General features: G+C 33.0%; 2 protein-coding genes across 9 annotated transcripts; both read left to right on the top strand.

The window, feature by feature from the left end:
* Nucleotides 1–110: 110 nt before the first annotated feature.
* On the top strand, nucleotides 111–13,680 carry LOC133781592 (pentatricopeptide repeat-containing protein At3g04760, chloroplastic-like). Of its 8 annotated transcripts, none has more exons than XM_062220631.1 (5): nucleotides 111–449; nucleotides 1,200–1,471; nucleotides 3,120–3,183; nucleotides 3,573–3,649; nucleotides 11,639–13,680. In XM_062220631.1, the coding sequence occupies exon 5, from the start codon at nucleotides 11,715–11,717 to the stop codon at nucleotides 13,599–13,601; it is 1,887 nt and encodes a 628-aa protein (XP_062076615.1). In that variant the 5' UTR covers nucleotides 111–449; nucleotides 1,200–1,471; nucleotides 3,120–3,183; nucleotides 3,573–3,649; nucleotides 11,639–11,714; the 3' UTR covers nucleotides 13,602–13,680. The 8 variants fall into 8 exon arrangements, with proteins under 8 accessions (XP_062076615.1, XP_062076614.1, XP_062076610.1 ...); XM_062220630.1 differs by having other exon boundaries at nucleotides 111–469; nucleotides 1,200–1,466; XM_062220626.1 differs by having other exon boundaries at nucleotides 111–469.
* On the top strand, nucleotides 3,935–6,472 carry LOC133781591 (pentatricopeptide repeat-containing protein At2g26790, mitochondrial-like). The gene has a single exon (XM_062220624.1). It carries the CDS (start codon nucleotides 4,172–4,174, stop codon nucleotides 6,341–6,343), a length of 2,172 nt encoding a protein of 723 aa, XP_062076608.1. The 5' UTR covers nucleotides 3,935–4,171; the 3' UTR covers nucleotides 6,344–6,472.
* Nucleotides 13,681–18,637: the final 4,957 nt, after the last annotated feature.

The following is an 18,637-nucleotide window of genomic DNA, read 5'->3' as shown; positions in this document are numbered from 1 at the left end:
CACTGTGTTTTGGATTGGGCCTTTTTCATTTTACCAAAGTTGGGCCTTATAAAGTAGCCCAAGATTCAGGCCCAATTCATAAACCCTGGCCTCAATTTCTAAACCCCTCTCCCGCCATGGCTACCCGCCCCGCCACCATTGAAACTCCATTGTTCTTGCGCAAAACTCTATTGAAACTCGAACAACTCTATTCATGATAACTTATTGCTGCAAAACTCCATTGAAACTTCATTGTTCTTGTGTAAAACTCCGTTGAAACTCCGTTGTTGTTGTGCAAAAGCAAGCTTAGTCACACAGTCTGACTCTCCTTCTCAAACCCTGAATCCCACAAGCAATCCGGCACACCCATCTCTCATTCTCACTCTCAGCAAGCGGCGACATACCAGTCGGAGGTCCATGTCAGAGCCACCTTTCTCTTCTTCCTCCTGCTCTTCTAATCTGTTGCAGAGGTACTCTCTCTATGGATTCGGTAAGAGCACCAAGTGTTTGATGAAATGCCTATTTGAATATTTAAGATTCTTTTTCCTTTGTGTAGAACAAAATGAATCCAATCTATATCATGAGTTTGAGAATTAGACATGTAATTTGGCTGGAGTAACGTTTTAGGCCATGTATATTCCATTCTAATTAGAAAAAAAAAAAAAAACTTGCTTAGTTTAATCTCTGTATCGCGTAATTTTTTTGCAATTGAATATGCATGATTATATGTGATGTCGTGCAGTTATTATAGTAAATTCTTTCAGCCCCATAAAAGTATGTTTCGTTTAAAACTGTAGTAGAAAACCAGTGATAGATATCATATTGGCAAGTGTTGTAAGTGGTTCGATCGTAATATTTCAGTTTTGAGTGACTGGGACCTAGTTGCCGCTACAAGTATAAAGAAGGGCCTAAAATGGGACTGCTCAATAAAATGGATTTCATGGCGTGCCTTATTTTTTTTCATGCATATGTTGCTATACATTTGCAGTTCTAAATACATGTTCTGTAACTAGTCTTTTTGTTCCCAGTATATGTTGCAATTACATTATGTATATATGTGCTTTTCAAACACTACATTACCCCTTTGATCATTTTAAGAAAGCATCTTAATTTTATATTGATGGTTTATCTTGTGATGTAAAATTTGAGTCAAATTACTTTAATCCATTTGCTTTGTTTGTGTGCCATCTATTAGTCTAATATGCTCGCTTTGTTTGTAGGTTGGCCAAGGTTTCATAGTCAGCTCAAATTCTACTTCTCGTTGATGCAATTGTATTCGTGTTAGCACTAGAGGTGAGATTTCTAGCGAATCCTGCTCCCACGCCCCTCAAGCCTTCAGCCTCACGTTCACGGTTGTTTTGCTAGTGCTCACTACTGCTTAGGTGAGTTAGGCCTCAGCCTCATGGTGGTTGAGGCTTTTCCTCTTTGCTCCTCATGGTGGTCTCTGCTCACGCCTCAGCCTCACATTGGAAAGAGTAATTACAATGGTCAGGTACATTTCTTTCTAAGAAAACATTCATTATAGAATGTTTGGATTTATGGTTATGAATTGGTACAAAGATGAGTTTAATTGAAGGTAGTATTCTCATTTTTGGTGTTTTGAACCTCATTAACTCATTTTAATGGAATCTTGAGAAATTTGAAATGAACAGGAAAAGAAAGAGAATAGCCTGTTTGTTTGTCTTACATATGGTCCAAAATCTGTCATAGAGTTATTTTTTGATTCTGAGTTATATGTATATAGTTGATGACAATTGGCACATTCTATTCTGATACATAAATAGATGGCTTGTCATTATTGTAGAAATCTTTTCACTTGTTGCCAGTTTTGTGTTTGGGATCCATTATTGTTTAAAGGATGCAACTGGCAAAAAGGAAATTATTCAGATTGCTAAAAAAAAAAAAACCACAAATAGCTAGGTTCATGTAATGAAATGATTTCAATTTAGTTAGAGTTTTCTTGAATGTTAAAATCCATCATTTGTGCTAGCATTAACCCAGGCTTGTCCAGTGACTCCTAGAATCGACCTGATATTCTCTCAATCATCAAGGCCAGATTTTGTTTGTCAAACACCAAAGAGACTCAAGTGCCACTGAAGAGCACTTCTGCAAAGCACTTCTCTGCCTGCTAATCTTTTTAAAGACTGAAAAGGCACAATTCCTAGATTACTCATCTCCCAGGATAATATTGGCTATATGGATACTATTTCAACCGTGAGTAAATAAATATCTTTCTTGCAATTTTGTTGGGGCAACTTGACTTTTCAATTAAGTGATTTTGCCTAGTACTCAAACCAACAAAGCATTGTACTCTTGTCTCATCATGTTATATATCTCAGTCAAAGTTTTAAAAGCTTCCATTTTGTCCTCACCAGGGACTGCTGATTTCTCTTCTTTTCCAATCTAAGCTTTGTCGATTCGATTTGTCTTTTCAGTGCTTTGATTCTTGATGTTTTCTCCTCATGCTCTTTCTGTAGTTTTTCTATCCGATGATGCCCTTTTCTCACCTGAATCCAAACCTAAAACAATACACTACTAATTAAAATAAATAAGACATTTATATATGTTACAAAATAAAATGAAAAATTATAAAAGTATGTATGTACCTGAGAAGAGGGTGTCCTTGGACATGTTCTTCTCCATAACTTCAGAGAACTTATCTGCAGAGAAGTTAAGTTTCAATTAACGTGGTCACTTAATTACACATAACTACTCTCTCTCTCTGAGATATTTGTGTATAGAAAGAAAATAGCATATGTATTTGTAAGAAATTTCTTTCCTTTCTGAGATATTTTCTTTTTCTTTGTGTTTTATGATCATGAATGTAAGTTAAATACCCACATGAGCATAAATACTTTCCAGCTAAGCATTACAATGATTTGCTGGGAAAAGTATTACAATGAATTTCCCAGCTAAGCATAAATAGAGACAGAATAGTTGTGATTTTGCTATCTTTTCTTGATTTGCATAGGTTTGAATAGTCCAGGAACATTTCTTTCTTTGTTTCATTTCATTATAAAAACTCAATAGATTAATGTGGTGTGGTGGTTTCATGGGCTGTTTCAATTAATAAGTTATTGTGCAGTGTTCATCATTTAGTTATATTTTTTAATATGTTATTGACTTGTATGTTTTTGCAGGTTCATCTTCTTTCCTTGTGAATTGTGGTGTCTTCCTGTTATGGATGTGTCTTGTGATATTTTGGTTGGTTTTTCTTAATTTTTTGCTTAATATGTGGAATTTGTGCATTCTATGTATGCTCTGTTTGCTGAATCTGAAATTTTGAAATTATAGGTTTTAATTTGAAGTTTTGCTTAATATGTTTGAAATCTGTCATATTGAACCTGAATATTTTGTTGTGGTCTCTCATCTATTAATTAATCGTTATTATTTTGCACAAATTTATCATTTCATTTTAATCTACTTTTGGGACTTTCAAATCGGTTTTGAATAAACTCAAGTCTATAGGATTTTTTTTACTTCTTATGGAACTTTTTGATTATTAGACTTTTTTATGGATTGAGTTTATGTCTTTATGAGACTTTTTTATGGGAGGCGACGACTACATCTCACTATCCTCTTCTTTTCTGCAGGTGACTACTACAGCTTCAAAAAGTTCTCCAAAACTCTAGCTCTCTCTCTTGGTCTGTCTTCTCGCTTTAAAAACATGGTAAGTGAATATGAATTGAGTGTTTTCTTCATGTACTGTCATTCATCCTTACTTACTCTCACACATGCATCTTTCCGTACACTTCCATTTTCAGCTCGAAATTGATGTTAGTATTTGTACACTTCCATACACTTCCATGTCTAAGTCTCGAAATTGAGTTTGAGACTTAGACATGTAGTTTGCCTGGAGTGACGTTTTAGGCTATGTATATTTCATTATAATTTTTTTAAAAAAAACTTGCAGCGATGCTTAGTTTAATCTCATAGATTTTTGCAAGTGATTATGCATGATTATAAGTGATGTTGAGCAGTCCCATAAATGGCTCTTGATATAGTAAATTCTTTCAGCCCCAAAAAAGTATGGTTCGTTTAAAACTGTAGTAGAAAACCAGTGATTGATATCATATTAACAAGTGTTGTAAGTGGTTCGATCTTGACTGCTATCCATTCACACCGTAGTAGACTGTGCAACTCTAACTCTTGAATGTGTACTCTTCACAGGACTTGAATTAGTTGGATTGTCATGCAATTTTCTTCTACAGTATGGGGTAACTCTAAAAGGCTTTTTCAATCAAGTGCCTGTTATTGCATGTTCAAGGGTGGTCTAGCTGATTTCAATGGGGCACTTTCGTTCTCCCAACTGGCACTTAGCCAGTTGGACTGCAGCTCTTTTCATTCCATTGATGATTGTGATCAACAATCTTCTACTACCACAAGAGTTAGCAATAGCTGCGACAGCAACTATGCCAGTAATTTCACCCCTGATGTTGATGACTTCAGGATTGTCGAAATCCTTAATAGTCTGAAAAAGGAACCCGATCTTACTTTTTCCTTCTTTTCCCAATTGAAGGAAGCTGGTTTCCGACATAATGTCTCTACATATTCTGCCCTCATCACTAATTTATGCCATTGTGGCTCTCAGAGGAAGTTGGATGCGCTCTTCTTGGACCTCGTCGTCACCTATAAAGAACACCAATGCACTTACCCTCCATTGCAAATCTCTGAGTTGTTACAGACTCTCACTGAAGAAGTTGAGTTTGATCAGTCATTGGTTCGAGCTTATGATGCCTTGACCAAGGCTTATGCTAGTGTAAGTATGTTTGATGATGCCATTGATCTTGTGTTTTACATGAAAAGGTGTGGATTTGTCCCGCATATCTCTGCTTGTAATCATCTTATCCGTTGCTTGATTGAGCATGACAAAATGGATATGGCTATGGCTGTATTTAAGGAGTTTAAAAGGATTGGGGTGGGCCCTAATGGTTACACTTATGCAATTGTTATAAAGATGCTTTGCAAGAAGGGAAGCCTGGAAGAAACACTCAACGTGTTCTTAGAAATGGAAGAAGCTGGTGTAGCCCACTCAACTATTGCATACCGAGCATATATTGAAGGTCTTTGTACCAACCAAATGTCAGCCTTAGGTTATCAAGTGCTCCAAGCATGCCGAGGAGCAAGCAAGCCTGTTGATAAACATGCTTATGCAGTTGTTATACATGGGTTGTGCAATGAGATGAAGATTGATGAAGCCGAAAAAGCTTTTCTGGACATGGAAAAACAAGGGTTGGTTCCTAATTCACATGTTTACAGTGCATTGATTCATGGCTATTGCAAGAGCGGTCATCTGCAGAAAGGTCTGGCTCTCTGTAATAAAATGATCTCAAATGGTGTAAAAGCAAATAATCTGATCATCAGTTCAATTCTTCAAGGCTTGTGTAAGATGGGCATGCATTCTGAAGTGGTAAATCAGTTTATAGATCACAAGGATTCAGGTATCTATCTTGATGAAGTTTGTTACAACATTGTGATGGAAGCTTTATGCAAACTAGGGAAAGTGGAACAAGCCGTAGACTTGCTTGAGGAGATGAAGGCTAAGCAGATGGTTATAGATACCCTTCATTACACCACTTTGATTAATGGATATTGTTTACGAGATAAAATTGATGATGCTTTGAATCTGGCGGATGAAATGAAGGAGAAAAGTGGATTGACTCCTGATGTTGCATTCTACACAACGATGATAAGTTACTACTGCAGGATGAATTGCTTAACAAAAGCCCATGATCTCTTCCATTATATGAAAAGGGAAGGCATTGAACCTGATGTGACTTGTTGCAATGTTTTGATAAGCATGCATTGTAAGGCAGAACATCTCCATGAAGCTTTTGCAGTTTTCGATGAGATGATCGCGAAAGGACTAGAACCCGATATAGTTACCTATACAACTCTTCTTTCAGGTTACTGTAATAGGGGTGACATGGATAAGGCTCGATGGCTTTTTGATACCTTGATTAAGAAAGGGGTAACTCCTGATGTCACTTTCTATACAATGATGATAAACAGCTACTGCAAGGTGAATTGCATCAGGGAAGCTTATGATCTCTTACTTGATATGAAAAGGAAGGGCATAGAACCTGATGTGATATGTTACACGGTTTTGATAGACAGAAATTGTAAGATGGATAATCTTAAGGAGGCTATTGCACTTTTTCATGAAATGATAGAAAGTGGTCTAGAGCCTGATTTAGTAACTTATAGAACTCTTCTGTCAGGATTTTATAACAAGGGTGATGTTGAGAGTGCTTCCATTCTCATTCATGAAATGTCTTCCAAAGGGATATTGACTGATAGCCAAGTAGCCTCGCCTCGACACCTTGATAATCTGAGAGTGAAGAGGCAGCCACTCCATAGATGATATGTATTGTACAGTTTTGATGAGTAATTGAAGGGATAGCAATGTGACAAAGTTACCTGTTTTCATAGGGTTATTGTGGATATGAGATGTGTAATTATCAAAAAGTGAGGCAAAGTTTTGTCATCTTCATTTTCATTGACTGTGAATAACAAACACCTTTATTGAACTAACAATTTTACTTGGCAGGTTAAAAAGAACAAAGGTTCATTAGATTATTGGCACTCAAGTATGGTATCTAACTCTACATAATCATTTATATGCTCATTTTATTTTCCCAGCTGGATTGTTTCCCTTTTAATCTGCACATTGTATTATACTCCCCAATTTTCGAGTATTTGGAGTTAAGGATTCATGGGGAGTCCATGAAATTGTGTCAGGTCAGGTACAGAACTCATATTTTCCCAAAGGAGGAACTAAGTTTTTGATGGGATGGTGTCCATGGCTTTGCAGGAGTTTTTATTGAAGTTGTTTGTTACTAAACTTTAGTTCCACATTATAATGACACATTTAGATGTTTATATTCAGAAAATTGCCAGTGGAAATACTAAGTTTTTCAAAAAAATTGCAAATATACACCAAAACAAAATATTTGGCTGTGAAAATACCAAGCTATATTTTGAGTGTGAGTTTTTTTAATTTAGGATAAATTGGTGGTAAAAATATAAAATCTTTTTGAAGAGTTGCACTCATATATCAAATCCTAATTTATTAAAAGTTCTTTAAAAAAATATTATTTTAACTTTTTTTTTAAAAAATTATTTTAAATTTTATTTTATCAAAAGGACTCTAGAACTTTTTCTTTAATAAAAAAGTTGCGAGAATATGGGATTTAATTATCATAAAAATCAAGCATTTTTTTTTACTTACAGATCAAGATTAAAACTTCCATTTGTCAAAAAAAAAAAAGATTAAATTTTCCATATTTATGTAAATGATAAAAAAAACATCATAATAATGAAAAGGATAGATCCCTAAAACCCAATAAAAATGGTTGAAGTTCACTGTGTTTTGGTTTGGGCCTCTTTCATTTTACCAAAGCTTGGCCTTATAAAGTAGCCCAAGATTCAGGCCCAATTCATAAACCCTGGCCTCAATTTCTAAACCCCTTATGCTGCTGCTTCTTCTTCTTCTTCAAGTCTCCCTCTCCCGCCATGGCTACCCGCCCCGCCACCATTGAAACTCCATTGTTCTTGCGCAAAAATCCATTGAAACTCTAACAACTCTATTCATGATAACTTCTTGCTGCAAAACTCCATTGAAACTTCATTGTTATTGTGTAAAACTCCGTTGTTGTTGTGCAAAAGCAGGCTTAGTCTCACAGTCTGACTCTCCTTCTCAAACCCTGAATCCCACAAGCAATCCGGCACACCCATCTCTCATTCTCAATCTCAGCAAGCGACATACCCAGTCGGAGGTCCATGTCAGAGCCACTCTTCTCTTCTTCCTCCTGCTCTTCTAATCTGTTGCAGAGGTACTCTCTCTATGAATTCGGTAAGAGCACCAAATGTTCGATGAAATGCGTATTTGAATATTTTAGATTCTTTTTCCTTTGTGTAGAACAAAATGAATCCAATCTATATCATGAGTTTGAGAATTAGACATGTAATTTGCCTGGAGTAACGTTTTAGGCCATGTATATTCCATTCTAATTAAAAAAACGACTTGCTTAGTTTAATCTCTGTATCGCATAGTTTTTTGCAAATGAATATGAATGATTATATGTGATGTTGTGCAGTTATTATAGTAAATTCTTTCAGCCCCATAAAAGTATGGTTCGACAAGTGTTGTAAGTGGTTCGATCTTAATTTATACACAATCGCATGATAAGTAATATTTTAGTATTCAAAGGTTTTTTCCGGAAATATCCATTTAGTTCAGTTTTGAGTGACGGCTACCTAGTTGCCGTTACAAGTATAAAGAAGGGCCTAAATTGGGTGCTCAACAAACTGGATTTCATGGCGTGCCTTATTTTTTTTTTCATGCATATGTTGCTATACATTTGCAGTTCTATACACATGTTCTGTACCTAGTCTTTTTGTTCCCAGTATATGTTGCAATTACATTATGTATATATGTGCTTTTCAAACACTACATACCCCTTTGATCATTTTAAGAAAGCATCAAATTACTTTAATCCATTTGCTTTGTTTGTGTGCCATCTATTAGTCTAATATGCTCGCTTTGTTTGTAGGTTGGCCAAGGTTTCATAGTCAGCTCAAATTCTACTTCTCGTTGATGCAATTGTATTCGTGTTAGCACTAGAGGTGAGATTTCTAGCGAATCCTGCTCCCACGCCCCTCAAGCCTTCAGCCTCACGTTCACGGTTGTTTTGCTAGTGCTCACTACTGCTTAGGTGAGTTAGGCCTCAGCCTCATGGTGGTTGAGGCTTTTCCTCTTTGCTCCTCATGGTGGTCTCTGCTCACGCCTCAGCCTCACATTGGAAAGAGTAATTACAATGGTCAGGTACATTTCTTTCTAAGAAAACATTCATTATAGAATGTTTGGATTTGTGGTTATGAATTGGTACAAAGATGAGTTTAATTAAAGGTAGTATTCTCATTTTTGGTGTTTTGAACCTCATTAACTCATTTTAATGGAATCTTGAGAAATTTGAAATGAACAGGAAAAGAAAGAGAATAGCCTGTTTGTTTGTCTTACATATGGTCCAAAATCTGTCATAGAGTTATTTTTTGATTCTGAGTTATATGTATATAGTTGATGACAATTGGCACATTCTATTCTGATACATAAATAGATGGCTTGTCATTATTGTAGAAATCTTTTCACTTGTTGCCAGTTTTGTGTTTGTGATCCATTATTGTTTAAAGGATGCAACTGGCAAAAAGGATATTATTCAGATTGCTAAAAAAAACCACAAATAGCTAGGTTCATGTAATGAAATGATTTCAATTTAGTTAGTTTTCTTGAATGTTAAAAACCGTCATTTGTGCTAGCATTAACCCAGGCTTGTCCAGTGACTCCTAGAATCGACCTGATGTTCTCTCAATCATCAAGGCCAGATTTTGTTATGTCAAACACCAAAGAGACTCAAGTGCCACCGAAGAGCACTTCTGCAAAGCAGTTCTCTCTGCCTGCTAATCTTTTTAAAGACTGGAAAGGCACAATTCCTAGATTACTCATCTCCTAGGATAATATTGGCTATATGGATACTATTTCAACCGTGAGTAAATAAATATCTTTCTTGCAATTTTGTTGGGGCAACTTGACTTTTCAATTAAGTGATTTTGCCTAGCACTCAAACCAACAGAGCCTTGTACTCTTGACTCATGATGTTATATATCTCAGTCAAAGTTTTAAAAGCTTCCATTTTGTCCTCATCAGGGACTACTGACTTCCTCATCTTTTCCAATCTAAGCTTTGTCGATTCGATTTGTCTTTTCAGTGCTTTGATTCTTGATGTTTTCTCCTCATGCTCTTTCTGTAGTTTTTCCGATGATGCCCTTTTCTCAAATCCAAACCTAAAACAATAAACTACTAATTAAAATAAATAAGACATTTATATATGTTACAAAATAAAATGAAAAATTATAAAAGTATGTATGTACCTGAGAAGAGGGTGTCCTTGGACATGTTCTTCTCCATAACTTCAGAGAACTTATCTGCAGAAAAGTTAAGTTTCAATTAATGTGGTCACTTAATTACACATAACTACACTCTCTCTCTCCCTCTCTCTCTGAGATATTTGTGTATAGATAGAAAATAGCATATGTATTTGTAAGAAATTTTCTTTCCTTTCTGAGATATTTTCTTTTTCTTTGTGTTTTATGATCATGAATTTCCCAGCTAGGCATAAATAGATACAGAATAGTTGTGATTTTGCTTTCTTTTCTTGATTTGCCTAGGTTTAAATAGTCCAGGAACATTTCTTTCTTTGTTTCATTTCATTATAAAAACTCAATTGATTAATGTGGTGTGGTGGTTTCATGGGCTGTTTCAATTAATAAGTTATTGTGCAGTGTTCATCATTTAGTTATATTTTTTAATATATTATTGACTTGTATGTTTTTGCAGTTTCATCTTCTTTCCTTGTGAATTGTGGTGTCTTCCTGTTATGGATGTGTCTTGTGATATTTTGGTTGGTTTTTCTTCTTAATTTTTTGCTTAATATGTGAAATTTGTGCATCCTATGTATGCTCTGTTCTGCTCTGTTTGCTGAATCTGAAATTTTGAATTGAAGTTTTGCTTAACATGTTTGAAATCTGTCATATTGAACCTGAATATTTTGTTGTGGTCTCTCATCTATTAATTAATCGTTATTATTTTGCACAAATTTATCATTTCATTTTACTCTACTTTTGGGACTTTCAAATCGGTTTTGAATAAACTCAAGTCTATAGGATTTTTTTTTTTACTTCTTATGGAACTTTTTGAATATTAGACTTTTTTATGGATTGAGTTTATGTCTTTATGAGATTTTTTTATGGGAGGTGACGACTACATCTCACTATCCTCTTCTTTTCTGCAGGTGACTACTACAGCTTCAAAAAGTTCTCCAAAACCCTAGCTCTCTCTCTTGATCTGTCTTCTCGCTTTAAAAACATGGTAAGTGAATATGAATTGAGTGTTTTCTTCATGTACTGTCATTCATTCTTACTTACTCTCACACATGCATCTTTCCATACACTTCCATTTTCAGCTCGAAATCGATGTTAGTATTTGTTCAAACCTAGACTTTTAGTTTAGTTTGCTTCATTGCATAATGAGAACAATAGAATTGTTAAAAAAACACTTTCCATTTATATGAATAATTTACATTAATTGTTGATAGTTTCTACATTTTTTGTCTCTAAATAGTGGTTTCCTAGTCATTCTTTTTCTAAAACTTTATTCAATATTATTTCTCATAAATAAAGTTTGTGTTTTTTGTTCTTGTCTTGGGCAATACGTCTTTGGTCATAAGAAAAATATGTTTTTGATTTGGAATTTTAGGTATTTGAATTTATACTACTTATTGGGTTGTTTTTATTGTATATGTTGGTCGTTTCTGTAAATATTCATCTGAATTTGTGGATTTGGATTAATGGATTATTTTGTCGAATTAGTATGATGTTCTTTGTCCTTATTTTTTGTAAATAAAACTTATTTTATTTACAGATATAGGTGTTGAGATACATAAATTATTACTCATTTTGAAGCATGTTTTGGTGCATAAAATCTGGTTTTTGTGTTTCATTGAAGGTTCAATTTAAAGCATGATTTTCTTGTGGGCTTCTGTGTATGCTTTATCTTCTTTTTTAAACTTTGTAACCATGTTTCATTTGTATTTTTTAACAGAAGCTGAATCTATTTATGAGAGTTACTTGATGCAGTTTTGTTGCAATATTTGGTCTACAACGACTTTGTTCAAGTAATGTTGCTTTGTGAGATTCTTATATTAAAGCAGTCGAGAACTTTTTGGAAGCATGGTCTTGATTTCGTGAAGTTTTATTCAACCAGTGCTTTTAAAGCTTATGATTTCTCAAGAGGGAGCAATGCTTATGATTCTGACTACAAAGATTTGCAGTTTAGGATGCAGAGTTTTGCGAGATCTGGTCATTTAAGTGAAGCTCTGTATACCTTGGATTCTATGAGAGAAATACATGGAAAGGCAACTGTTTATGATTATAATGCTTTGGTATATTATTTCTTAAAATCTCCAAATGCATCATTCCCAAAGTTGGTCTTTGTTGAGCTGTATAATTCCATGAAAAAATTTGGTCCTCCTAATGCATCAACTTTTAATACGCTCATCAACGGTATGCTTTCTCTTGATTACGCCGTGGATAGCTACATTATTGCTGAAGAAATGTATGCCACTGGGTTTACACCTTCATTTACGACATTGTCTAAAATATTGAAGAAAATGTTGGAGGCAGGGAGTTTAGTCGATTCACTTAGTGTATGCAAGTTTATGTTAAGATTGGATTATAATCCAACTGAAAGCAGCTTAAATTTATTGATCTCTAAGCTTAGCAAAGCTTGCATGCTTAAAGAGGCATTTCAAGTGAGCTCTCTTCTTCTGCACAAGGGTCACAGTTATGGTTCATATGTTTATAATTCGGTTCTATGGGCTTTATGTAGAACTGGTCAGAGTTCCATCGGTCTAGCGTTGTTTTGTTTGATGAAGAAAAAGGGTGTTGTACATAACATCTGCTCTTATACCGCATTAATTTATGGATTTGGTAGAGAATGCCAATGGGAAGATGTTCGATGCTGCTTAGATGAAATGGAAAGTTGTGGTTGTAGGCCCAATGTTATAACATACACTACAGTGATAAAATTGCTTTGTGATAGTGGTAAGATTGGAGAGGCATTAGACTTGTTGGCCAAGATGGAAAGAGAAGGGTGTGATCCAGACTTGATCACATACAATATTGTTCTTCGCGAACTTGGTCTTCAAGATAGAGTGAAAGAGATTTATGAGCTTCTTTTGTTGATTGATCAGAAAGGGTTTTCCTTCGATTCACACACATATGCTTCTCTGGGTGGAAGTCTTCTAAAAAGGGGTAAGATTGGTATTGCTTATAAACTGATGTCTGATTTGATTTTGACGCGCATTACTTTGGACGTGGTTGTGTATAATATTTTCCTCCATTGTTTATGCTGCAAGAACAATTCAGAAAAAGCTTTATCTTTATTGAAGAATATGACAGAAAGAGGCCTTGTGCCCAACAATGTTTCATACAACACAATCTTAAAGGGTTTTTGTTTGGAGAATAAGGTGCATGAAGCTTTGGAGCTCTTAGACTGCTTTGAATGGGGTGCAAATGGTCCTGATCTGATTTCCCTCAATACCATTTTGTCTGCTGCTTGCAAAGAGGGCAACTCTTCCACGATTCAAAGGGTTTTACGTCGCATGAAAACCGAATGTCTCCAGCTCAGTGGTGTGAGTTATGTTTGTTTGATTCAGCACTTTGCCAAATTAGGAAAATCTTCTGAATGTGTGAAGTTATTAGATGACATGGTGTGTCAGGGGTTGAAGAAATCCCATCTCATAACTTTCAACTCGCTTCTTGGCAAACTTTGCCATAATGGGTTTCTTGGAATTGCATGGAAGCTTTTCGAACATCTCAGAAGTAGAGGATCTCTCAATAACAAATCTAGTGTAGAAATTTACAACACCATAATGGAGGCAATGTTGTGGAGAGGTCATTTATATGAAATTCTCTCTTTGTTCAAAGCTCTGGTAATGGAAGGTTGTGAACCTAATGAGAATACTTATAGGATTCTTCATAGAGCAATATCTAAGGTTAGGTGAGCTTTTGGATGTTGTAACATGTAGATATATACGAAATACCCTGATTTGCTAATTATATATTTCTTTTACCCAATGCTTATTCAATTTCTTTTTGCATCTTTAATTGGAAGGTAAACTTGAAGAGGCTTGATTTTGTTGTAGGTGAGATCATTTAAATATCCTAGTTGCCAGATAATGCTGATTTCCCATGTGTATGCATTCTTATTCTTTTGTTTAGTATCATCATCATTGTGGGTATCTATTTATGTTTGATCATAATTGGGAATTTGGTTACCATGAAATGAAAAAAGAAATTGTTGAGTGAGTGGCTCAATTGGAGAAATGCTAAATGTACTATATATTTCGCTATCTTTTTGTACTTTCTTAAATCAATGAATAACGTGCGTATTCTACTAATAATGATAAATGATCACTATGAGTCAGACTCAATAGAATTTGATCAATCCTTTTTTCTGTCGTTAAGGCGGAGAACTGAACCAAGAGCTCTCTTTCTTTATCATCAATCCAATCACTGTTCGAGACCCAGGATTCTATTTTGAATTTAGAAGAGATTGCAACAAATAGTTTCCTTAACATTCGTCGACTCAAAATTTTTGACGGAGTTTTTGTTATCAAGAATGCCATGCATACATACAGCTAAGGAATCAGTGCTATTTATATGCTACAATGTAGAACAATCACTACAACATATTTTAGAGTTTATATCACATTAAAAAGTTCTATTAATGAAAAATTGGGCCAATATCTTGATTCTAATACCATGTAAAAATATACTCCTTTCTCTTAACGTAGTATCATAAATTTTTTTCATCTGGTCTCCTCCATACCGACGGTGACTTCGCCGTCGATCTAATTGTTGAAAAATTTAATATTGGGCTGATAAATATAATAAGGTTATCGTTTGTTTATGATCAAAGTTTGTCGTTCAATGCTAGGATGTCGTTTTTCATTTTGTAATTATTGTTGTTTCTTATTTTAGTAGCAAAGCAACTGAGAAATCATTGGTTGGTATGGTGTAATCTTTCAATTGAATGGTAATCTTCACTAATCTCATACTTGATAGGAGGTTTTTCTTTTAAGCCATAGAAAATTGTTAGTATAAAAAATATTATAATTATGAATTTTAAATTAAGTTTTGAGAATAATAAATAAGATTCCTATATTTACAATTAAACACAGTTACAAGATTTCAAACTCGTACTTAATGTTTTTCTTTTTTATTAATTTGATAGGAAAACACTTTACAAACTAGTGGTATGTGAAAAATAAGTTTAATGTTCTTCTTATAGAAGCAAGATTTAGATTAATTTATGGGGCACGTGCAAAATGACCCTTAATGATGTGTGAAAGTAAGTAAATGTCCATATTTTTAATTTTGTAGTAAAATAGCTCAATCATCTCATTAATATCACATATTAGCAAATATGCCCTTTAACAAATTATTATTTTATTCTAAATATTTTAATATTATAGTATATATATATATTAGTTTTGTTTAATTAGTTTTTATTTTAAAGTTATTTTGATTTTTTTTCATTTTTTATGGGTTGTTGAATAATATACCATAACACAAAATATATATACTGAGTTGAAAAATAATATACCTTCAAAACATACAAAATTATTACTAAAAAATGTATATACTATGCTAACAAAGTTATATATTACCATTAAAATGTATATACCATAATACAAAATTATATACTACCACTATGTATAATAAAATAGAAACTAAATATCACAAAAAAAAATTATATATCATACCACAAAAAACATATACACTAATTGGAAAATAATATACCAACAACCTATAAAAAACTTAAAAAATCAATATAACTTTAAAATAAAAATTAATTAAACAAAACTAATATACATATACCATTATATTAAAGTCATATAGTCCTAAATAAATAAATAAATTATAAAAAATGACATTTTAGATAATCAACAATGTAAAAGGTTATTTCTCTACAATTTTAAAAATGAGGACATTAGCTTCTTGGTGCTTTTATTTTGGTTCTATCTTTTACAGTACTAAAGGTTTGAGTCAAATCCATGTGTAGTGTTGATAAGAGTAGAGAAATATAGTTTTTAATTTGTTTGGAAATTTTTATTTTGGTATCAATATATTGTACAATTAAACGAATTAAACTTGAATTCTTCATTCATCTTATTATCCAGTCCACAGAGTTTAGGATTGTTGTGCACTAGTGGCTAAAAACTATAAAAAAAGTTTCTCATTATATGATTCTTAATTTCTTTTATTGATGAACTAAAAGGCATGTTTTGGTTAAAATTTAAATTGAAAATCCATATAATTGAAGATCAAATTTTATTTTTGTTAAAAAAATATTAGGGTGTATATAATTTTATTATCATGGTATATTAACTTTTTTGTTATAGTATATAAAATAATATCAAATTAATATACTATGGTAGGAAACTTATATACACCATAATTTTTTTTTTTAAAAATAGACAAAATCAATATCAATTAATATGAAATAAGAATAACGAAATTTGATATATTATAACATAAACAATACATATATCATGTTAACAATAGTTTGAAAAATGATATACCAATAACTTATAAAAAAAAAAAAAGTTTAAAATAAAAACTAATTAAACAAAAATTAATACATAAATGAAATAATATTAATGTAATTTTCTAAAAAACATATTTAGTAGTATGTAATATTAAAAATGTGGTTTTGCTATTTTTAGTACAAAATTAAAAACCTTACTTTTACGCACCATTAGACTATCTCTAATGCAAGATGTAAATTTTGTGCCAAATTTGGAAAAAAGAAAAAAGAATCAATGCTATATTTGGCTTAATATTTACAATTATACTCAAATGCACAAGATGCAAATTAACAAAAAAAATGTCAACAATTTATTTAATATTTATTGATAATATAAAAAATATATTTTTTCATTTTTTATTATAGAAAAAGTGAATAAAAAAATTAATATGGTTAGTCATTAATTATTAACTAATAAATTAGTGACAATATAGTAAATAAAAAAATAACATTTACTGCAGAACAAATTTGACACATGCTATATCTTGTGCCAAATTTGCCACAATTTTTAGCATATGAAAAATTTGGCACAATTTTTAGAACAACATTAGAGTTATATTTTGTTAAAATGTGCTAAATATAATAATTCACCACATTTTTTTCATTGGGTAGTTTTTTGGTATTCCAATTCAATGAACTTGAGAGTCCTTAACTCCATTTTTTTTTTATAAATTGATGCAGAAAAAAAGAAACTCGAGAATGACAAAGTTCGAGATGATTTTAAGTTGGCTGAATCAGATTGTGGATTCTCTTGTTTAGTTTTGTTGCTTAGTTTTGTTTTTTCTTTATATACTAATGTAATGTGTATTCGAGCATTGAGGCATCACTTGTTGGCAATGAGACCTTGAGTAAGTTCATAGAATCAGGCGAAAAGGGGAAAAAAACTGAGGGAACTTGCAATGTTAACAAGTTCTTGATGTTGCAAAGCACTGGAGAAGTTAGGCAGTTTCATCTTTTGTCCATAAATTTCTTGTTCTTAGAGTTTTCTCAATTGAGTACATATAGATATACTGATAATTTTGGTGATAGCTATTTCATGTCAAATCGTTATTTGTTAATATATGATTAAAACCTTTGCCATGTGTAACTAGCTTACTGGTTGTCAGTTAAGTTAGTTAATCATTTTTCTGGCTATATATATATATATATCTATCCAGCTCTTTATATGTGTACGAAATCATTCTGTAATTCTAGAGAGCAAGAAAGAGAAAAGAGAGAAATCTTGTATTGAGAGAGGGTAGCTTGTAGTGTTTGTAACTTTGAGCTTGGAAAGGAAATAAAGAAGATGTGTTACTCCCCGAGGAAGTAAGTCATTGCATAAGGATTGAACCTCGTTAAATTCTTGTCTTGGTTATTATTGTTTTACTATTTTTGATCTCTGTTTTGTTTCTGTGTTCTCTTTGTCTGGAACGAGACCTCTGTTTTTTTATTGGCTTTGCACAACATTATTATTATTATTATTAACAGTGTAAAAGAGTCTTTTTAGGTCTCAAAACTTTTTTTTTTTTTGTGAGGCGAATAGCCTTGATGTGTAAGCCTCAAATTTCTAATAGAAAATATATTTAGATACATAAAACTCAAACATAGCATAAAATGTCTCATAAAACTCAAATACAAATTTGTCTAAAATTATAATTTAAAGATAAAATTTTTGTTTCTAGAGCTAGAATCCTAGATTTTAGTTATCCTAGAATAAACTTGAGTAGTAGATGGTGAATGTGATTTAGAAATCATCTTCCAACTCATCATTGCTTAAAGGATCTTTCGAGGAATCATCATATTGTACATTCCTCTCGTCATCACTATTCATCTTCATCCAAGCCTATTACTCTCTTTCTTTCTTTGCTGTCTTGGCCGAAGAAGAGAAATAGAAGAAAAAGAAGAGAAGTGGTCGGACACCCTATAATATTAGGGTTTTAAGTTTTATTTGAATCACTATATCGAGCTTTATTTGTTTTTTTTTTTAATTTTTAAGTGAATTTGACCTTATTTGTTTTTGTATTTATTAAGTGATTAAACCCTTAAAAGGGGTCTAAACCTGATTAAATAAAAAGCCTTAATTTTGGGCTTTAAATATTGTGCTAAAAAACCCAAATTTCACTTAACACATATAGGTGTAAGCCTCACTTATTGCCATGAGGCTTACCAAAAACCACCGCCTCTCTTCATAGAGGCATACGCCTCTTTCCCTCCTGCCACGGCTTAAGTCCTGAAACTTTTTCTAACTGCCTCGGCGCACCTCAAAAACGCTTTTTTAAACCATGAGTGCAACTATATGTAGAAGTGATTTTGTTTGACATGTTTCACTATATACTGATTGGTTATGTTCGCATATACTTGTATGCAAAACCATCCATGGCAAGTAACATGCATATGAAGATGAAGCTGAGCTGACTGCATGTGATTTCAATTGTGACAATTAAAGGCTCTAAACTCTGCCAAAGAATT

Source organism: Humulus lupulus, chromosome 6 (genome assembly GCF_963169125.1).
Source record: "Humulus lupulus chromosome 6, drHumLupu1.1, whole genome shotgun sequence".
Taxonomy (NCBI): Eukaryota; Viridiplantae; Streptophyta; class Magnoliopsida; order Rosales; family Cannabaceae; genus Humulus; species Humulus lupulus.
Note: the sequence above shows the minus strand (reverse complement) of the source record. Positions and strands in the feature narration are given on the sequence as shown.